Source organism: Benincasa hispida, chromosome 5, assembly GCF_027475165.1.
Source record: "Benincasa hispida cultivar pf3 chromosome 5, pf3_genome.v1.1, whole genome shotgun sequence".
Taxonomy (NCBI): domain Eukaryota; kingdom Viridiplantae; phylum Streptophyta; class Magnoliopsida; order Cucurbitales; family Cucurbitaceae; genus Benincasa; species Benincasa hispida.
The window spans coordinates 38,514,730-38,538,070 of NC_143482.1; the positions used below are offsets into that span (position 1 = coordinate 38,514,730).

The window sequence follows — 23,341 nt, forward strand, 5'->3', positions numbered from 1 at the left end:
TATTGTTGAAAGAATCATTCGGCTGATCCTTGATGTCCCATTCTTCATAGTTTCTTTGCATTTGGCAAATGGGCTTTAGTACAAAAAAGAAATTTGTTGTTCTGAAGTTTTAGATGATGTTTTTGTCTCTTTATAGATGTATCTTTGCTGCTAAAATATTGTAGGTCTTATAGATGTCTTTTATATATGTATTCATTTTACTTCAAAGAATGAGGAATTTGACTACTAACTTGGGCTGCAAATTTGCCAAATCAGTGGAGTTTATTTTTATGCTCTTCTTTTCAACTTTTTAAGTTTGAATGTTTGGATTTTTTGTCTTGCTCTGTGGAACTGCTTTTCATTGATTAACTAGCCAACAAGAATCAGTCCTGTTTGAATTTCCTATGATCTTTAGGATAAGCTTCTAGGTTTTGTAAAATAATTATAAAAATAATGATATTCAAGTTTTGACCCTTCAATTTCAGATATTTTTTTAATGATTGAGAGCGCCTACAACTTTTCAGTTTTTAGTTCCAATTTTCAACTTTTTCAAACGTGTTTGAAATCTAAATCAAGTTAACAAGGTTTTCAAAAGTTTCTGCAATTTGACTACAATTTTTAAAAACACATAAAAACAATCTCTTGAACCCAACTTTTAATGGCGTATAAAATTCTCCATAGAAATCATTCTTGGGACTACTCAAATTTCATATGTTATTTATTCTTGATAACACTGAAAATAAAAACTGAAGACGTGGGTAAAATTGAACCACTTTATCCGTTTTGTTGTGATCTGATCTGAATTTCATCATCTAATGAGTTTTTACAACAAAGTCTTGCCAATTTAGAGAACAAAGACTTGCCATTATGACGCCAAAAAAAAAAAAGAAAAGAAAGAAAGAAAGAAAGAAAAGAAAAAGCAGTTCAAATATTGGAACTGAATTATACTCGAGAAACAAGATCTTGTGTTTCTTCCTTTTTGTATACACAACAAATTTCAATTCACAAAAAAAAGGGGGAAATATATACGATCTGGGAAATTAACAATTTGATTATGTACATTCTAGGAAACAACCTTTTAAGAAATAAAAAAATCAAAAGAAAAAAGAAAAACTTGAATCTATCTCCATTCTAAACTCGTGCCATCTACAATTTCTCTCAATTCCTTTCTGATATAAAGCAATGGCCAGCAGAAGTGCAAAGGTCAAAAAGTTCCAAAATCCTGTTCGTTCCTTACATCAGTAGCCCCAACTTAAACTTCACATTTCACATCTGAAATTCACAACACTGAACAATATAAGAGCCTGGAAATCTGTTCCCCCCTATTTTTTCCAGCCATGATGAAGAATACTGACAGTAACAACAATAATGATGAAGAAGCTGGTTTTTTTATTCACCATACCTCAGAATCTTGATACTGATGTGATTGAGTGGACTGCGAGTTCAGAAAGCTGTTACTATATCCTTGCAGAAATGGGCCCCTATGATTGACCATCACCATCTGAATCACTATCGGAGGAGCTACCTTCTGAATCAGAACCTACATGAGGAGATTGAAAATGATTTAGCCAAAAGAACCTTCTCTATAATTCAGACTCACAAACCCACAACAAATCATTATTCATACCACTTGAAGAGGAAGAATCATCACTCCCTGAACTACTAGAGCTATCAGAACTACTACTAGCATGAGCAACTGCATCTCTTTCAATTTCAACAGGAGGGAAACCACCCATTGGTACCACCTCATCCCCAATGTCCACATCTTCTTCAGCCACATCCCCTTTTCTAAGCTTCTTCGCCTCTGTTTTAACCTCATTCATCTCATTTGCAGATGATATCTACAGCAAAAATGGAAAACAGTACACAAATCCAATCAGATAAACCAGCAACATGGCAAAGGAAAATAAAACATACCCTTAAGCAAAAAGTATGTATAGTCAAGGGTTTTTTTTTACCTCATTATTCTCTTTATTCAAATCTGCATTTGCATTGTCATTGACGAGAGCTTGCCGTTTGACTTTGCTCATCATTTTCTTCCAATTCGTCACCAGCCGGTCCAGTTCCCAAAGGGTCTCGGTATCGACTGCTTCAATGTCCAGCTCAATCTCATCCCCATCCTGTCTCAAATGTCCACTTCTCTTCTTCACAATCTGTACCACCTGATCCATCTTTTCAGGAGGCAAGCCCTGCAATCCAATTCCCAATCTGTGTTTCTCCTCTAAACTCATATCCCTTTTGTTGGGATCCTTAGCCTTTGGCTTTGGCTGCCTTACTGGCTTCACTTGTGGTACCCTCACTGGCGATGGGGTTCTCACTGGTGATTGAACCGAAGGAGGCTTTGATGAGCTCAATGGTACTCTTACTTCTTCTGATTTGTTCCCATTTGAGTTGAAATTCACCTTCTCCACCTCAACATGATTCCAAGAACTGGCTTGCAATTCCTCTTCATATGGATCTGGCTGCTTCAGTGCACCCAACTTCTTACTAACAGGAAGAAACATTTCCTCAAATTTCACTAACCACTGTTCAGCCAATACATGAACTTCATGACCCTTGGGATTGTACATCATTGCATTGTTAAATGTTAGCCTAACATCATCAGCAAAATCCAAAGGCGAGCCATATAAATTCTTAGCCAGTTTAGATTTCACAGTCCCTAAATCCATAGGATGCTTAATAATATCATAATAGTCGTGAAGACCCAACCCAACCACATCCACCGGCTTGTTGAAGATCAGCCCATATTTCTGCTTCATCAATTTGTTCAAGATTTGAGCGCAAGTCTTCATCAGATTCCCACCTTCAAACGAATTCGGAACCTGCAAATTTCTGCCAAAACTAGGTGGCACCTTCGGCCGCTTGTTCAATCCCTTGATCTTGGAAGATTTCTTGAAATAATTAGGTCCAATACCAATGTCCCCAGATTCAATACGATTCTTGATTCGTCTAACTTGTTCAAGCTCCCCCAACAACCGTTTCCTCAGCTCAAACAAATCCCTCCCAGAACACGAAGTTATATTGAAACTCACATATTGGTTGTACTGTAAGTTCGAAGATCCATGGTAACGATCGATGGAAGATCCATTATCTGAAGGAGATAGAGTTGTTACGTTGCCCATTTCTTCACCCATCTGATGAAAGTTGTTAATTTCACCATTAGTTTTCCTCTTTTTCATATTAGGTTTAGATTTAGGGTTTGAGAACGGAACTCTCGCCATAAACGCTCCTCCTCCAACTCCTCCGCCACTGCCGTTGCGTTCGCTCGTTGGCCAACTAGGTTCGTGATTGGCTAAAACAGCAGACGCCATGAAAAGAAGAACCCAAAACCCTAATGAACCGTTCCTTACAAAAATAAGGATCCGATGAAGCGCCGGCGAGGAGATTTCTTTACACAGAATCGAAATGATGGATCAAACAAGAACAGAAGGCGGGAAAATCAAACTCAAAGAGCTCTCGATTCTTCTCACCTGCGCGCCAAATCCAAACTCTCAAAAGAAAAAAAACATTTCAAAAGCTAAAAAAGAAAATGGAAATTAGGGTTTGAGAATAAACAATTTCGCCCTAATTTCTGCGAGCTACGAAGAACAATAAAGGGGGTAAGGGGGTATTTAAAGGCGTGATGATCTGCCCGTAAATTTTACGGGCAGAATGATAGCCGTCGATGATACTCGGCTAACTGATCTTGCAGTGGTTACTCTGTGGCTTGCTGCCCGGTGGACTGACCGAATGAGCTGGAATGGACGGTGGATGTCGTGGGTTTTTAGGTACGTGGCGAATTCTGAATCGTTTGAATTTGGGGTGCATTTGCGTTTCATGTTGAGTGGGTCCTACACGTTGATGACGTGGAGTCTAGTGGGGACGCGTTTGGAACACTGTGGAAATTTGGAGGGGTAATTGGGTAAATTCGTATTGGAAAGGACCATGAAATATTCATTTTATGTTTGGGATGATATTTTAACTCTCTCTCTGTTTTCGCGGGATATTTTCTAAAATACATTTTCGAAAATTTTCATTTTGAGTTTTTAGAATTGAGGTTTAAAAATCTTATTTGGATCTACAAGGCTTTCAAATTTGTTTTCATTGATCTCTAATGTTTTAATATGTTGTTTTAGATCTCATTTATAAAGATTTTGTTTTCAATATTTATTTTTAAATTATGTTTGTTCACACTAGATTACGAAAGAAAATTTGATTCGTGGAAATAAACTTAATTTTATTGATTTGTAGTTTAAGTTGGTCCATAATTTTTATCCTATAATTATTTCTCTCGAGTGCATGAACTTTAATTCTTAACTTTGTTGATCTTCATAGATGATAGGGATGTATATGGATTGAGTTTGGTTGAATTGATGGTATTTTTTTTGGACCAATCCAAATTTTCGGGTTGGTTGAATTGACAACCCAAATGACCCAAATAAAGTTCAAGTTGGGTTGGGTTGGATTGTTGAGTTATAACTTATTTTTTATTTTTAATGAAAAATATGTATATTTATATACAACACATGACTAATAACTAAAATCTTATAAAATTCAAATGCTAAATACCAAATATCTATGATATTTATTGCAAACTTTAAATAAAGAGGAACACACACACACACACACATATATATATATATATATATATATATATATATAATTCGGGTTAGGTTGGGTCAACCTAATTTTTTTTAGTCAACCCATAACCCAATCCAATAAACATCGAAAAATTCGATCCAATCTAACCCAAGAACAAAACTAACCCAACTCAACCCTTACATTTTGGGTTGGGTAGTCTGGATTGTTCGGGTTGTCGGATTATTTGAACACCCCTATTAGATGATTGACCTTTGGCTTGTTGATCGATTTGGATCGACCTTTGGCTGGTTTATCGATTTTGATTGACCTTTGGCTTGTTGATCTACTTGATCAACTTATGGCTTGTTGATCAACTTGGGTTTGGCTTGTTGATCCACTTATGAGGTTTTTCATGAGTTTGAGGAGATTAAAGATTCGTTTGGATTGACTTGAGAAAAAAGTGAATTCATTTTTATTTAAACACTTTTGATAAAAACTCATTAAAATACACTTGAAAAGTTATTTTGAGTGGTTGCCACACTCTAATTTCTTCCACAATGACTTATTTTTTTTAAATTAAACACTTAAAAATGTATTTCAAATACACACTAAATTTTCAACTTGTCAATTGTGAGGAGGAGATCAATTTGTTGAAATCTACTAGCCTTTGAATCTTATGAATTCTGAAACATATAATTCTCTAGTTTCTAACTCTTGTAGACTCTGGTGGAAGGCTCTGCTTCTGATTTCTCTAAGTGAATGGCAATGACTCCATGGATGCCTGCATGCTAACTCCCTAACTGAATGTTCTGACTTCTTATTCTTCTAAGTGAATGACAATGACTCAATGAATTCTAAAATTTGAATCCTTGACTAAATATTTTGTTCTAGCGTCTAATTCCTCTAAGTGAATGATAATGACTCGATGAATCTCTACATTTTGAATCCCTAGCTGAATGTTCTGACTTTTGATTCCTCTGAGTGATTGACAATGACTCAATGGATCTCTAAATTATGAATGCGTGGCCTCCCTATTTATATAGTTTTAGAAGATCCTATGGGCTTGGGCTTGATTGACATCGAGCCAAATTTTAGGCTTGAGCTTAATCCAATACCTTTTAATAGGTTTATTTAAATTTGATCCAATCCATTTTAGTAAGTCCCAAGCTAACCTAGCTTCAAATCCAATCGCCACGTGCCGTAATTTGACTAGAACAGATGACATGGACAAGTGGTGTCATTTGATTTATCACCTTTTATGTCTTTTAGTTTAATTCGAGAACGAATGTAAATTTACAACTCATATTTATCCATAATTAATTTAAATTAATGATGGAACAATTTATGACTGGTCGAAGTTTCTGGTCAACAATATTTTTTCTATTGTAACTTTTAGCTTATAGAATAACATTTATATATTTTGAACACATTTAATTATAATTATTGTTGAAGGAGAAATTTTGGACCAATCACAAATTGCCACGTCATTTACCAAATTAATGATGAAATTACAAGTAACTGAACTTGAGAATAATTAAAAGTTGACATGTGTCCTAAGAAGAAATTAAAGTCATAAATTGACGAATCCAGATGATGCCATGTGTTTTTGTCTTGATCGTTGGATCAAATTAATTATTTTGGTCTAATTAAATTTTGGGCTGAAGTTAAATTGGACTCAAGAATATGCTTAATTTGACTTAAATATCAAAGAAAGTCCAAATCCAATTAAATGGGCCCAAGGGTCAAGTCCGAGGACCAACCAAACCCAAGCCCAAACCCGCCAAGTCCACCTGAGAACTCTATAAATAGAAAAGTTCTATTCATTTGTGGGGGTCATCAATTATACATTTCAGAGAGCCTAGAGAGAATTCTTCCAACAATCAGAAGACTCCTAGGCTCCTAAAGCTACACACTCCTTGAAGACAAAAATCTCTTGAAGATACAAAGACCCTTTTAAGACTTTGACTTTAAGAACTTCACGCGCTTCGTTTCTTCAAGTCAAGCGTACGCATTCAACTGAGAGAGAATAAGATAATCAAGTACTGGAGATCGAACCACATTGCATCAAATCAACATCAACATTAACTCAAGTTCAACTTCATGAAACAAGTTTCTCTAGAAACCTTATATGAACAAATTGGCACGCCCAGTGGGACCTCTCTACCCCTCATCTCTCTCTCAACGCTTCACTCGAAACTACTGCTACAAGCAACACCAACACAACCTGTTACCCACAGTCATTTAAAGGAAATTATGCAAGAGCAAGAGCAAGGTCCTGCTTGAAGAGAATTTGGGAATAGTTGACGGGATCTCCAAAAGGTGGGATCGTCATCAAGGAAAATCCATTGTTTAAAAACTCTATTTCTGCTTTCGATCGATTTAGGAAAGAATCACACCTCGATGTGATGTCTATTATGATGGCGAACATAACAGCCGAAGCGGCCATGGTGGAGATGGAGAGGAAAGTTAATTTTCTGATAAAGGTTGTTGAGGAGCGGGATCATGAAATTGTTGCTTTAAGAGATCAGATACAGACTCATGAAACTGCTGAGTTGAGCCAAACTCCTACAGACAAGACCCATGACAAAGGGAAAACCGTGTTGCAGGAAAATTTGCCACAATAATCAATTTCTGTTGCCTCTTTGTCAGTGTAGCAACTGCAGGACATGAACACCAACTCCATTAGAGCTCAGTATGGAGGCCCATCTCAGACTTCTCTTATGTACTCCAAGCCATACACTAAAAGAATTGACAATTTAAGGATGCATGCTGGATATCAACCCCCAAAATTCTAGTAATTCGATGGAAAAAGCAACCCAAAGCAACACATTGACCACTTTGTTGAAACATGTGAGAACGCGGGGACAAGAGGAGATCTGCTAGTCAAGTAATTTGTCCGAATCCTGAAAGGAAATGCTTTTGACTAGTATACTGATCTAGAGCTAGAGGTGATCGATAGTTGGGAGCAATTCGAAAAAAAGTTCCTAAATCGCTTTTACAACACCATATGTATTGTTAGTATGATGGAACTGACAAATGCTAAGTAGCAAAATGGAGAGCTGGCCATCGATTACATCAATTGATGGAGAGCTCTAAGTCTTGACAAGAAAGACAGACTCACTGAATTATTTACTGTGGAGATGTGCACCTAGAGCATGCATTGGGGACTTCTTTACATTCTACAGGGGGTAAAACCCCGAACATATGAAGAGTTGGCGACTCGCACCCATGATATGGAGTTGAGTATCACCAATAGGGGAACTAAAGATTTCCTGGTCCCTAAAGCAAAAAAAGGATAAGAAGGAAGCAAAAGGCACCGAAAAGATTGTGAAGAGTGTCACAAAAGAATCAATGGTCGTTAATATGACCCTGTTCAAATTTTCTTCCAAGGGAAAAGAAAAAAAGTTGAAAAGAAGGATGATGAAGGTGAAAAACGTCGCCTGACTCTAAAATAAAGACATGAAAAGGTCTATCTGTTTCCTGATTCGGATGTTGCGGATATACTCAAGCAACTGCTAGAAAAGCAACTTATTTAGCTGCCAGAATGCAAATGACTGGAATAAGCAGGAAAATTGGATGCTTCTAACTACTGCAAGTATCACAAGGTCCTTAGCCATCCAGTCAAAAAATTCTTTGTGTTGAAGGAGCTGATTCTAAGGTTGGTTCGTGAAAAGAAGATTGAGTCGGATCTGGATGAAGTAGCTCAAGCAAATCACACAATAATCATATTGACTTCAAGTTCCAACATCAATTATGATTTATGAGGAAAAAGAAAGCTTGGTCCAGTTTGAGACCCTTGAATCGGTAGTTATTCGGTTTCAGCAAGCAAACTCGAAGATAGATTCTAACAACAAAGATGAGCATGTCGATGATGATGACAACGAGGGGTGGATCCTTGTGACTCGTCGAAGGAAATGGAAGTCGAGTTCTATAAAAAAAAAGTTGCACTTCTATCGAAGGTATATAAGAGGGAATAAAACTCGAAAAGGAAAGGAAAAAAAGAAGTCTTTGAAGCCTAAACTTGTTGAGGAGAAAGATGAGGACTTTTCTCGACCCAGGCGACAAGTGACACTAGCAGATTTCTTTCCAGAGAACTTCTACAACAGTTTTCTAAAGAAAGCAACTGAAGTCGTTGCATATCATGTTGTCAGTACGACAGAGAGTGAGGATGCTTCTCTAAGTTCTTCGGAGATGGTGGAAGAATTGAAAGACTTACCATCATTCAACGTAAATGATTTGTTGTCAATTCCTCCAGCAACTAAGACGTTTCTCATCGACGCGTTGATAGGTTTAAATGCATCTAGCACTCCAACCTCTGTGATGCGTACATGCGCCTCTTGTTGTACGTTTATAGGCTTCTCAGATGAAGATTTGCTGTTGGGATCAAAACTTCATAATAGGCCATTGTACATCTCAGGATAAATTCGAGAATAAAGGGTTGGTCAGATTCTCATTGATAATAGACCAACTGTCAATATAATGTTGAAATGAACTATGAAGAGGTTAGGCATCCTGATGGAAGAACTGTCAAACAACAAGCTAGTAATTTAAGGGTTTACTCAGGAAACTAGATGGCGGTAGGCATGATACACTTAGAACTTCTCATCGGCGACCTGAAGGCCCAGACATTGTTCCATTTCATAGACTCAAAGACACATATAAGTTGTTGTTGGGTCATTCTTGGATTCATGAAAATGGAGTGATATCTTCAATGCTACACCAATGTTTCAAGTTTTTTCAAGATGGCATTAAGAAAGTTGAAGCGGACTCCAATCCATTCTCAGAAACCGAGTCTTACTTCGCAGACACGAAGTTTTACTTGAAGAATGATGGCATCGACGAAGCAATGCCTATGGAGACCCATTTGATAAAGGATGGAGGTGAAATCAAGCTAGGTCACAAGCCAATGCAAGGAAAGAGGAAAGCGACAGGACGACTGTCTCTAACTCTAAAGAGAGTGAGGCATCCATTAGCACTACAAAGATTACCATTTTAAAGGGAGAAAAGGCTTTGAGCCCTCCAATCTTGTGTTATGTTCCTATGTCGAGACGTGGGAAGGGTGAGTCACCGTTTTTGGAATACTCGAAGGGATTGACGATTGGTGAAATTCAAATCTTAAAAGAGAATTTTGTTACACCATTCATAAAGATAATGCAACAAGAGATCTATAAACCGAAGATAGACTTGACAAATGTAAATCTGCCTGAAAAATGAACAAGAGATGGGTTCGGCTCTAAGGCTTACAAGCTGCTAACAAAAGCAGGTTATGATTTCGCAACTCACACTGAGTTTAAGAGCTTAAAGATCTATGAGCGGCCTGAGATTTCTCCGACCCAGAAGGGGCTTTTATAGAAAGAACATGCTATACTTGCATCGAGAAAAGGACTTAGATATAAGTCATCAGAGCCAGTTCGTATAACCAGAAGGTTGAGGGGAAAGATGGTCGATAGCAATCATATAATTGCAAAGAAGGTCGATGATGCAAAAGAAAAGAAGAGTAATGATTGAAGAACTTTAGCCTTTGACCGCATTTGACCACCTGTAGCACGTGCTTTAGTTTTTGAAAGATTAAGTATGACAGTAGAAGAGAAAGGAAGTCAATGTCCGACACCTAGCCCCGATCGATGATCGGCCTTTCGAAGGTTGAACATGCCTTCAGAGGTAGAAGAGTTTATTTTTCAAACGCTAGGGGAAACACAACCATCAACCTTTGAAAGATTAAGAAATGGGAAAGTGCTCAAGATGTCCATTTTTTAGTGTCTCAAGCAAGGTGTCAAAAGTTGCTCTGTCAAGAAATGGTCCAATGGGACAAAAAGAGAATGAGAAATTCGTAACAATGTGCCTAATGTAACTGTAAAGAAGAATGAGCTGATATCCCACGCGTCAATCTAACGTTGCTTTAAGCACACAAACACCAAAGGTCAATCGAGTGAGGAGTCATCTTATGAAACGAAGGGCGACAAAGAAATTCATAGTTATGTGCCTTCACGAATGAAAAGAAAGATCTTTGTTTCTCTCAATACGAGCAAAGGCTCATCAAAAGTAAAAAGATGTGATGCCATCTTCACTAATCTTGAAAATGAAAGTCTAAAACAAGAGGAAGGTGAAACGTCATATCATCACATTTTTGTCGTTGAAGAGTCGAAAAATGACATGTCTGGAAAAGATATGAAGGATATCCCGCAGACACTTGAAGATGGTGGTCAATCCACTGTAGATGAAATTAAAGAAGTGAACCTTGGTATAGAAGAGGAACCACGCCCAACTTTCATTAGTGCATCATTTTCTAGTGAGGAGAAGGGTGAATACTTGAGTTTACTCACTGAGTATAGGGACATCTTTGCTTGGTCATACAAAGAGATGCTGAGGCTTGATCCAAAAGTAGCAATCCATCATCTCGCGATTAAATAAGGGTATCAACTAGTTAAACAAGCTCAACAAACGTATTCGACCTGAGCTGATTCCTCAAATTGAAGTTGAAGTCAATAAGTTGATTGAAGCAGGATTTATCTGCGAAGTCAAATACCCTATATGGATAGCTAACATTGTTCCTATTAAAAAGAAGAATGGACAGCTTTGCATATGTGTAGAATTTCGTGATCTAAATTACGCATGCCCAAAAGAGGATTTTCCATTGTCCATCACAGAAATCATGGTTGATGTGACTACAGGGCACGAGGCTTTTTCCTTTATGGATGGGTCGTCTGGATATAACCAAATACGAATGGCTCTCGCAGATGAGAAAATGACGACTTTTCGAACTCCAAAGGGAATATATTGTTATAAGGTGATGCCCTTCGGATTAAAGAATGCAAGTGCTACATACCAACGTGCCATGCAAAAAGTGTTTGATGATATGCTGCACAAACATGTCAAATGCTACGTTGATGATCTTGTGGTCAAGTCCAAGAAAAGACAAGATCACTTGAGGGATTTAAGAGTTGTGTTTGATCGCCTGCGAAAAGATCAGTTGAGGATGAACCCTCTCAAGTGCGCGTTCGGCGTGACCTTAGGAAAGTTCCTCAGTTTCATTGTAAGACATTGTGGGATCGAGATAGACCAATATAAGATCGATGTCATTCAAAAAATGCTAAGGCCAAAGAATTTACTGTTGGGGTTGATGTCCTAAATCTCGTAGGGTCATATAGTTTGTAAATATTTTAAACAAACTCATTGTTTATTTAATAAAATATATGATATTTTATTCATATTTTAGTTGCATTAACCACAAACCAATAAACTAATATCCAAGGTTATCTTATAGCTTAAACATGTATGTAGAGACATACGAGTGGATCATATTTAAGTGATAACTTAAATGGTCTGTAGTAGATGGATAAGGCTGGGTACCTTGTCCTTGTGACACTATGAGTATGACCCGCTTTGTAGGTATTACAATTATTGTAAAGTGCTACAAATGATCTAATCCTAACCATTCATGTATACATATGTGAGCGAGGATATTCTATTCAAATGAATTTGTATAAGGCCAAACCACGAAATGTTTAGTCTCATTATATAAAGCTGTTCATAATAGAGGCTTACATTTCACCAAAATGACTGATGACAGGAAATTAGAAGTCAATTTTACTCGACAACTAACTTCCCTTGGACGCGGTATGCGATGCATGTTCCTAAAATATGCGTTGATAGTCATGCGTCGATGGTCATGCGTTGGAATGAATATGCGTTAATAAATGTATGCGATGACCATGCGTCCTGCCACAAGTTTTCTTGCGTTCATGCCAAGTATAACATGGACGCAAGTTTCTCGGGTAATCTGAGGTCGAACATAGGTACTTGTAACTATATGTTTGTGGTGATTGTGCATGCGGCGGTTGAATAAAAGAATAGAGGGGATATTGTTATGTTAATCCTACTCCTACTCCTATCTAACAGATAATGCAATAAGAATTATGCATAAAAGATAGCGATGCGACAAACCTTGACATGAAATAAATGTATGGAAAATAGATAAAATGTGGAGATGTTTTCTTTGCAACTCTTAAGAGTGACCACAAGGGCAACTCTAGTCAACGCAAACTAATGCGATCATGCAACACTCATACAATAGTAAACCACCTCCCAGTGCAAATGCTACGACTTCTAATGCTAGAACACATGCGATGTATGTGTAGAGGTGTCTATAGGGCTTACACATAAGCCTTTAATTCTTGTTTATGCGATGATACACAAACAAGGCGACCACATATCATCATTCCTATTCCTAGGGTGCATGTGATGCAGTGTTGACAAACAAAGCTTATCTTTAAGTCCCTATCTCTTGCTTATGCCGATCTAATCTTGCTCTCTTGAGTCTAGATTCTAACCTAGCTCTCTTGAGTCACTAGGTTCTTTCTTTAGACTCACTCTCGAGTAGCTCTAAAGGGGTGTTGGGCACAACATAAGACAAGACAAATGCATGAACTTGGTTGACGCAAGATTGTTACTATCCCTAGTAAACAACACATACCTTGCTTAATACGTCCAACCACTTACCCTCATGGGCAGTTGATTGTTACTGACTTCACTCATAGACAAGCAATGCGTTAGCCTATAGACAGACATTGCAGCAGCTTCACATTAAGCAAATAAGGTTACTCACACACTCGCACAACGCACACCTCTCGGTGGGTTGCTACATGCTTCATATCCCTAATCCACATGATTAAGTATGTAATACCCAAGCAATCCCACTAAGTGTTGCAATGAAAGTAAAGATGCTAAGCAAGAAGATGGAGATAGAGTTGAAGGAAGCAGAGAAGTGTATTGAAAATAAATTGTATTAATTCCTTAATTCAAAATGTCATATAATACAATATAGGAAAAGAAAGGAAAGAAAATGACCGACTGGAAGCAAAGATTTGCTTCCAGCGGATGTGCGTCAAGGCTGCCGGTGGTGCCATGGATGGGCATAGAAGCTGACTCTCTCGAGATCTAGCTCCGGTCGAAGGCTCCGATCGTCACTCGGAATGGATGAAAAAGGTGAAGAACTATCAACCATCTTCTCATGCGTTTTTTCTGGATTGCGGGGAAAATCCCCGGTGGAGGGATAATCTCTGGATGATTGAATTTAAGCTATTTGGCCTCTATTTATAGAGCTTAGGTTGCCGACATCATTAATTGGACTGCTTTGACTCTGACATTCGATGCGTTCGTCCTTTCTGATCCTCTACCACTAACGGTGTGGTAGGTGAAATGTCAACATCATCTTTGGATTTTCTCGAGGTAGATGCGTTGATGCGTTCATTCCACCTACCTTGCATTGATCCCATTAGTTGTGTTGTCATGCAGCCACAATCATTCAATGACCGCATTCGCTTAATACCGCAACTCTACATGATGACCGCAATCGCCTGACGAGCGCAATCCTCATGCGATGGACGCATGTGTCGATCACCACAACACCCATGCGTTGATCGATGCATTTTGCCTTGTGATGGAGAGCTTCTCCGCATGCGATCATCTATGCGGTGGTTCGGTTTTCGTGTTTGCGTTCATTTCCTGCATTAGCTACAAAGATAGAACATTGAACGCATAATTAACGCAAAGTAATGGGTTAGCTGAGTTTCAACATGCTGATCGATGAAAACTCATATTCTCGTGAATTCCTATCATGATCGACACATATTCTGCCTAACAATCTTCATAATTCTAAGTAAAAGGCCTAAGATGACATGCATTTCTGCATGTTATCAATGACCATATGTAACATGACTTAAATCCTGAGTGAGTTGTGAACTCCTGCCTATGAAGGGTCCTTTGATTTATATGGGCGAGGGTGGCCAAATCGCCGACTCAATAAGCCTACAATTTTGGGGATTCATCTAATTGAGGAGCTGGGAACACAGCTACACAAGAAGGAATTCACTCATTCCCCGAGGTCAAGGTAAGTAGATAAATTGCTCCCTTAAAGGCTGATTCCGGGGCTTGAACAATGTGGCACCACACCCTTTCCTGGCTCGAAAGGGGTTTAGTCATAGTTGGACTATGTTCTATTGTTCATTAGAGGGATCAGTGGTACTTAAGAAGTTAGATGTAACTACATGGGCAAAACGGTAATTTTGGCCCTCCTGTACTTACGAGCAATTTGTGAAAGGTCATCGTATTGTTGATTGGTTATATTCAATGAGCACAAAAATATATCTGTAGTGCGAAGAGTGCAGCTGTCAGTCTTTAGTGGAGTGCCCGACAGTTAATGGATGGTGAATAATTTAATTAAAGAGTTTGATTAATTATTCATATACTGCTGGAGCTTCAAACTACAAGTCCATTAGGTCCCATTGGTAGCTCAATAGGATTAAATGAGAATTAATTTTTGTATTATATATGATATAATTAAGTTATTTTAATTATATATGATATAATTATTATAATGTATTTAATACATTATAGAATCTGAAAGAGAAAATAAATATTTGAATAAGATTCAAATATTAATTATATGAATTGGATTCATAATTGTTAAATTTAATATAAATTTGATTTATATTAAATGCCATATGCGAGAGAAAATAAACTATAGGTTATATTGTATATGATACAATATTTAAATTATAGCTTATTAGCTATATTTGATATAACATGTAGTTTAATATATATATATATATATATATATATATATATATATTATGATAAGTTAGTTATCATGTTTATATATATTAAATATTTATTTTATATAAATTAATTTTATTATTCATATACTAAAATTAATTTATTTGAATAAAGGAGGGAGTTACAACTCTCCCCCTCTTTTCTCTCCACCCACTAGTTTTATGGGTACTTGATAGGAGAGAGTCTCTTTCATCATTGGTCAAGAGAAAGGAAGTAAAAAAAGATATACATTATTGAACGGAGAAAATATTTCTCTTGGTAAGTTTCTGAAAAATTATTTTCCCTCCTATCTTCTCTCAAATCATTCCCCCACTATTCCAAAATAGTTAGAGCCCACCACTCCTGGGTTCTCTACCTGAGAATACCAAAGTCGCCATTGTGGTAGTGCCCGTTGTCAGTTCGAGGGAATCTTGAAGTAGTCTTTAGAGTTAAGGGTTTGAAACCCTAAGTATTATTTTTTTATGAGTATGCTATAATTTATGTAAATGCATAATTTTTGCTTTCTTTTCTGTAACAATTTTTATTCTATAAAAAATGGAGACTGGGATGATCCTGCTTCCACTCAATGTTCTCTTCAATGAGATCCTTCAATTGGTATTAGATCCAAGTTGTTGGTTTATTGATCCCAAATCCCATTTTTTATTGAATTTAATTTTACAATGCTGGTGGGTTTGACATTTCTGCATTCTGTTCATGATTCATGCGATGAATAGTTTTATGATGAATGTGGTTTTGTTGATGTATGTTTCGGGACAGGATATTTAGTTTTAAGGCTTTATTCTTTTACAAATTTGGTTTCTAAAGGCCCTTGTTTTGGGCATATTTCTTTAATAGAGTCTGTATTTAAAGTTTTGAGTCACTATTGCTGTTCCCGGTGAGCTTCAAAGAGGTTTTTCAAAGCATTGCATCGATTAGGAAGAAAGCATCTCTACCAAATCATGTAGCTTTTGGTAAATGATCGTGTAACTTTTGCTAAACGATCGTGTGGCCTTTGCTACAAGATCATGTAGCAAGTTAGTGTAGTTTTTAGTACAATGTTTACTACATGATCACTGCAGAGAGTTCCATGATGGGCGGTTCGGTTCGGGCGGTTCAATACCTGGTTCACTTGTTTCGAATCGAATGACTCTTATTCTTGTAATAATTAGCTTTTAAGTTCCTTTTAGGTGTCCTATCCCGGTCCATTAACTGTTAGTTTTTAAATATATATATGATGTATGTTTTTTCTTATATGCCATATTGTATGTCATATAGTTTAAAAACCCACCATAGATTATGCATTTATATTCATGCATCATTTTATATTATAATTTTTTTATAATATATGTATATGCATGATTTAAATTATATAGCATACTCATGCATCATATAATAAAATGTTTTAGTATACGTATCCATACATCATTTATATTATAATTGTTATAATATATGGTTGAATGAATGTATGGAAGTATGCTATAAATTGATTCATTACCTTGTTATATAATTGTTAAATATGTTAGTAATGGATTAAGATTGCATGAAGCATGACACTACCTTAGACTAATTTATAAATGTTCTGATTAACTAAAGTATGTCAAACATGCAATGAATGTTTTAATTGTTTAATTTATTTATAATCGTTATAACTAAATGAAATTAGAATTAAAATCAATACTTAAGAGTTGCATGCAAACTTTAGGTTAGAATCATTGTTTTAAAATATGATTGAGATAGACCTAAGTTCATATTTCTAATAAGATTAGAAATCTTAGTTTAATCTTTTAATCATAGGATTAAATTAATTCTTAATAAAAGATTAAATATGTAACAAATGTATCTATAAGGGACCTTTTGTCTAAGAGGGGCTCTGTCTAGGCTGGGGTACTTAAGTTGATGGAAATGTTGCACCCCTACCTGGGAACCTACCTGGAAAAGTGAATTAGATAGATTTGTTACATGCATGCAAGTTTGATTAAAGTCTATTAAAGAGTTTAATGAGACTTCAATCAAAATTGTTTAATCATCAAAGACAAGTGTTGTTTTGAGCAAATTAAACGTTCACTTAGTTAAAATCAATGGTTGGATTTTTCCTAAATTAATTAACCCTAGGTAAAATACTCAGTTGGAGGAAAATGGGGTATATGATACTTCACTTTATCCTCTACACGTTTCTCTCTCTAAATTCACACCGTTAGATCTACACTCGGCCTTGAGGCACTATGGGTGTCCCCCTACGGGTCGCATTTGGGTAGGTCAATAACAAGGTTAATAGAGAGAGTGTTTATAGTAAGTGGGAGCGGGACGTGTGACAACACATCCCTCGGTCTCTCTCAGTAGGTTAAATAAAGTTTCATGCATCGCCTCGTGGCATCGTGGGTGTCCCCCTAAAGGATGGCAGAATTGCATGGCACTTTATTCAAACTCCAGAAATGGATAGGGTTGCTTTAGTTTCATGTCCCAATCAGTTTTTCCCTACGATTGGCTCATTGGGGCGGACTTTAGAACCTAAAATGAGGGGTTACACGTACAAGAATTATTAAACAAGTTAACAGATTCTAGACCGAACAATGGTGACTGTTAGTCACAGTAACAAGGTGTTGTTTCTATCTAATGGTTGAGAGTGTCACATTTCAGTGAAGGGATACTTGATCACCATACGATGACTTTTGTTCTGCCTCATTGAAACATCATTGCAAAAATTAGATGTCACTTAGGGTACATTAAATTTTTTGCTAAAACTGATTGGTTGTTTGAGTGGTTTAATGCAAAGTAAATTAATTGTATATAGTTATTCTTTTTCAACAATTATTTTATTATGGGTATCGCTACATTAAACTCTCTCACTGTAGATAAATTAACGGGAGAAAATTACACTGGTTGGAAAAACACAATCAACACAATACTAATTATCGATGATCTTTGTTTCATCCTCATGGAGGATTGTCCTCCCATTCCAACTTCCAATGCTACTCAAAATGTTCGAGAAGCTTACAAGCGTTGGACACGGGCAAACGATAAGGCCCGAGCATATATCTTGGCAGGTCTTAACGAAGTCTTGGCCAAGAAGCATGAGCTCATGCTCACAGCTCGTGAGATCATTGAGTCTCTGAGGGGAATTTTTGGACATCCGTCCACACAGCTTAGGCATGACGCTTTGAAACACATCTTCAATGCCTGTATGCAAGAAGAGGCATCTGTTCGAGAACATGTTCTCAACATGATAGTCCACTTCAACGTGGCGGAGATGAATGAGTCTAGCATCGATGAAGCCAATCAGGTTAGCTTCTTTTTGGATTCTTTACTTGAAAGTTTCTTTCATTTTCGTAGCAATTTTGTTTTGAACAAGATTGACTACAACCTGACCACTCTCCCCAATGAGTTACAGACCTTCCAATCCTTGATGAAAAGCAAGGAACAGAAGGGTGAAGCAAATGTTTCTTTATCTTCTAAGAAGTTTCATAAAGGTTCGACCTCTGAGTCTAAGTCTGTACTTTCTTCTTGCGGCACCAAAAAATAGAAGAAGAAGAAGGGTGGAAAGGGGAAAGCTAACCCTGTAGTTGCTGCTCAAAGGGGCAAAAGATCGATCAAGACTACAAAGGGAATCTTTTTCCATTGCAAGCAAAATGGGCATTGGAAGAGGAACTGCCCAAATACTTGGTAGAAGAGTAGAAGGCCAAGTAATGTAAATATGATTTACTTGTATTGGAAACCTATTTAGTAGAGAATGATGATTCTGCCTGGATTATAGATTCTGGGGCCACTAACCACGTTTATTCTTCATTTTAGGGAATCAGTTCCTGATGGAAACTAAATGCTGGTGAGATGATGATGCAGGTTGGAATTGAGCACGTCGTCTCGACTGTGGCAGTGGGAGGTCTCCGGTTGACTTTACAGAACAAATTTCTTATTTTAGAAAATGTATATGTAGTTCCTGATTTAAAAAGGAACTTTGTTTCTGTAAATTGTTTGATTGAACAATCTTATACTATCAACTTTCTTTTAAATAAAGTGTTTATTTCTAAGAATGGTTTTGATACTTGTTCTGCAAAACTAGGAAACAATCTTCATGTGCTAAGACCGTTAGCAACTAACGCCCTTCATAACACAGAAATGTTTAAGATTGCAGTAACTCAACATAAAAGGCTTAAAATTTCTCCTAAAGAAAATGCCCAACTTTGGCATCTAAGACTAGGACACATCAATCTCAATAGGATTGAGAGATTGGTGAAGAATGGTTTTCTAAGTAAGTTAAAAGAAAATTCTTTACTTGTGTGTGAGTCTTACCTTGAAGGGAAAATGACTAAAAGACCTTTATTGGAAAGGGTCACAGGGCCAAAAAACCTCTAGAGTTAATATATTTAGACCTCTGTGGTCTGATGAATGTCAAAGAAAGGGGAGTTTATGAATATTTCATCACCTTTATTGATGATTATTCAAGATATGGGTATGTTTATTTAATGCAACATAAGTCTAAATCTTTTGAAAAATTCAAAGAATTCAAGGCTGAAGTTGAAAATGCATTAAATAGAACAATTAAAACATTTCGATCTAATTGAGATGAAGAGTTTATGGATTTAACATTCCAGAACTTGATAGAACATGAAATAGTATCCTAACTCTCAACACCTGGTACACCTTAGCAGAATGGCTATCAGAAAGGAGAAATTGAACCCTGTTGGACATGATTCGATCAATGATGAGTTACACTTCCTTACCTGACTTGTTTTGGGGTTATGCAGTAGAGACTGTGGCGTATATCTTGAACTGTGTTCCATCCGAGAGTGTTGCCAGAATACCTTTGGAATTGTGGAATAGTCGTAAAGCTAGTTTATGCCATTTCAGAATCTGGGGTTGCCCAACACACATGGGCGAGGCTAATCCTAAGAAATTGGAACCATGTTCAAAATTGTGCCTATTTGTAGGCTACCGCAAAGGAACGAGAGATAGTTACTTCTTCGATCCTAAAGAAAACAAAGTGTTTGTACTGACAAACACTACTTTTCTTGAAGAATACCACATAAGGGAGCACAAGTCCCGAAGTAAGATTGTGTTGAATGTAATTTTCAAAGAAACTATGGAATCTTCAACAAGAGTTGTTGAAGAACCTAGTACCTCAACAACAGTTGTTGAAGTAGGATCATTCAATAGGTCAAATCCACCTTAAGTGTTGAGGGAAACTCGACATACTGGGAGGGTTACGAATCCACTTATTCGTTATATAGGTTTAACAAAAATCTTGGCTATGGTAGCTGATGGTGAAATTGAGGATCCATTATCTTACAAGAAGAAAATGGAGGATATTGACAAAGATGAATGATTCAAAGTGATGGATCTCGAAATAGAGTCTATGTACTTCAATTCTGTATGGGATCTTGTAGATCAACCTGATGGGGTTAAGCCTTTAGGTTGTAAATGGATCAACAAAAGGAAATGGGGTACTGATGAGAAGGTGCAAACCTTCAATGCTAGATTATTGGCAAAGGGTTATACCCAGGTTGAGGGAGTTGATTATGAGGAGACTTTCTCACTTGTTGGCATGCTTAAATCTATCAAAATACTCTTGCCATTGCCTCATATTATGACTATAAGATTTGGGATGGGCATCAAGACTGCCTTTTTGAATGGAAATTTTGAGGAGACCATTTACATGGAGCAACCCGAGGGATTCATAACCCAAGGTCAAGAGCAAAAAGTTTGCAAGCTTAATCAGTCCATTTGTGGATTGAAGCAAGCTTTTTGATCTTTGAACATAAGGTTTGATACTGCGATAAAATCTTATGGCTTTGATCAAAACGTTGATCAGCCTTATGTATACAAGAAGATCATCAATAATTTAATAGTTTCTCTAGTATTATATGTAGATGATATCATACTCATTGGGAATGATGTAGGTTTACTGACCGAGATTAAAAACTGGCCAGTGACCCAATTCCAAATGAAATATTTGGGAAAGGCTTAGTTTTTTCTAGATACTCAGATCTTTAGATCGAAAGAAGAAAATGCTAGCTCTATCTCAAGCATCGTATATTGACAAGATACTTGTCAAATATTCGATGCAGAACTCCAAGAGGGGCTTATTGCCTTTCAGGCACAGGGTTACATTGTCTAAGAAACATTGTCCTAAGACACCTCAAGAGTTTGAGGAAATGAAATGGATCCCCTATGCATCGGCTGTGGGCATCTTGATGTATACGATGTTATGTACTAGACCTGACATCTGCTATGCAGTGAGGATAGTCAGTAGATATCAATCTAATCCAGGATTAGATCATTAGACTATTGTTAAAAACATCCTCAAGTATCTACGAAGAATGAGGGACTACATGCTCGTGTATGGTTCTAAGGATTTGATCCTTCGGGATACATGAACTCTGATTTTCAAATTGATAAGGATTCTAGGAAATCTACATCAGGATCAGTGTTCACTCTTAACGGAGGGGCAGTAGTCTGGCAAAGCACCAAGCAAGGGTGCATCGCTGACTCCACCAAGGAGGCTGAGTATGCAGTGGTTTGTGAAGCTGCTAAAGAAGCTGTTTGGCTCAGGAAATTTTTGACTGATCTGGAAGTCGTTCTAGACATGTCAAAGCCCATCACACTTTATTGTGATAATAGTGGTGCTGTGGCTAATTTCCGAGAGCCTAGGAGTCACAAGCGCGGGAAGCATATAGAGCGGAAGTATCATCTCATCCGAGATATTGTGCATCTAGGAGACGTGATCGTCACGCATATAAATTTGGAACACAACATTGCTGATCCGTTTACAAAGGCCCTCATGGCTAAGGTATTTGAGGGTCACCTGCAGAGTATGGGTCTATGGGACAGGCCACATCTAGACTAGGGCAAGTAGAAGATTTGTACTGGGTACGTGTTATTTCCTAGTTTATTATTTGCGTACTTTGTATTTTGACTATATTATACACCCTACTAACTTTGAAGTGGGAGATAGTTGGGCTTGATGCCCTAAATCTCGTAGGGTTCTATAGTTTGTAAATATTTTGAACAAACTCATTATTTATTTAATAAAATATATGACATTTTATTAATATTTTAGTTGTATTAACCACAAATCAATAAACTAACATCCAATGTTATCTTGTAACTCAAACATGTGTTGGGTTTTATGTCCTAAAACTCGTGGTTTGTAAACAATTAAACTTATTCTGAAAATTCAAGAAGTTGTTATTTGAATATATGAATTGGTTATTTCATTTTAGAAATAAATCCAATAAACTAAAAGATCCATGACTATTACATGAATATTTGAACTCTATGTGGAGACATAAAAGTGGATCAGGTTCGAGTAAATAGTCAAAATGATCTATAGTATATGAATAAGGTTGGATGCCTTATTCTGGTAACACTATCAGATGCGGCTCACTCTGTAGTTGTTACAAGGAGTTGTAAAGTGCTATAGATGAAGTGATCCTAATTCGTACATGTCATGACATGAGAAGTGGGGGTGTCCTGTGCAATGAGTTTGTATAAGATCGAACCATGAAATAAGTCACTCTTACTTTATAAAGTTGTTTACTGTTTAAGACTGACTATTTCAAAGCGATGACCTAGGTAACTTGACCTTAATCCTGAGCCAACTATGAACTCCTGTTTATTCAGGATTATACTTAGCTTTGCATAGATGAGGGTTGGCTCAACAACGCCGACTCAATAAACCTCCATTTCAGGGGTAAGATCGGGTAGATAGCTGGAGACATAGGGTGCAAGATGGAATTCACTCCTACCCGCTTTCAGGGATAGTAGAAAGGTTGTTCCCTTAAATGCTGACTCCGAGTCTTGAGCAAGGGGCCTCACCCTTTCATTGGCCTGAGATGGACTCGGTTCATTGATCGAATCACAAACCAATTGTTCATTAGAGGATCAGTGGGACTTAAGGAACAAGAGGTAATCTCGGGGGTAAAACAACCATTTGACCCAACTGTTATTACAAACAACCTGTGAAGTATTAACTTACTAATCATGGTCATATCGAGTGGACATAATATATCTACAATGAGGGGAGTACAACTCTGAGCTTTAGTTTAGTGACCCAGTAGTTAACGAATGAGGGTTAATTCGGTGTAAGAGTTTAGCCAATTAATCTCGGATCATTGGAGCTCATGATCTATAGGTCAACGAGGTCCTCCTACTAGCTCACAAATGGATTAGCCTTAGAGTAGCGTGATAAATTAATTTGAAACATTCAAATTAG

At 37.1% G+C, this 23,341-nt stretch overlaps 1 protein-coding gene across 2 annotated transcripts; it reads right to left on the reverse strand.

Annotated features, from left to right (window-relative positions):
* Nucleotides 1-897: 897 nt before the first annotated feature.
* Nucleotides 898-3,572, reverse strand: LOC120078107 (transcription factor GTE7-like). 2 transcript variants are annotated; one of them, XR_005481920.2, is made up of 4 exons: nucleotides 1,938-3,572; nucleotides 1,607-1,820; nucleotides 1,382-1,519; nucleotides 898-1,251 (listed from the first exon to the last, which is right to left on the reverse strand). XR_005481920.2 is itself a non-coding variant. In XM_039032323.2 (3 exons), exons 1-3 carry the CDS (start codon nucleotides 3,288-3,290, stop codon nucleotides 1,461-1,463), a joined length of 1,626 nt encoding a protein of 541 aa, XP_038888251.1. In that variant the 5' UTR covers nucleotides 3,291-3,572; the 3' UTR covers nucleotides 898-1,460. The 2 variants fall into 2 exon arrangements, 1 of the variants encoding a protein (XP_038888251.1); XM_039032323.2 differs by having other exon boundaries at nucleotides 898-1,519.
* Nucleotides 3,573-23,341: the final 19,769 nt, after the last annotated feature.

What these genes read in the sequence shown, in the direction of transcription:
- LOC120078107 (XM_039032323.2), bottom strand. Translation starts at nt 3,290, where the DNA reads ATGGCGTCTGCTGTTTTAGCCAATCACGAACCTAGTTGGCCAACGAGC. An exon ending in TGAATAAAGAGAATAATGAG is followed by an intron (nt 1,821 to 1,937) that starts GTAAAAAAAAAC and finishes TTTTTGCTGTAG; the next exon opens with ATATCATCTGCAAATGAGAT. An exon ending in TGATTCTTCCTCTTCAAGTG is followed by an intron (nt 1,520 to 1,606) that starts GTATGAATAATG and finishes CTCCTCATGTAG; the next exon opens with GTTCTGATTCAGAAGGTAGC.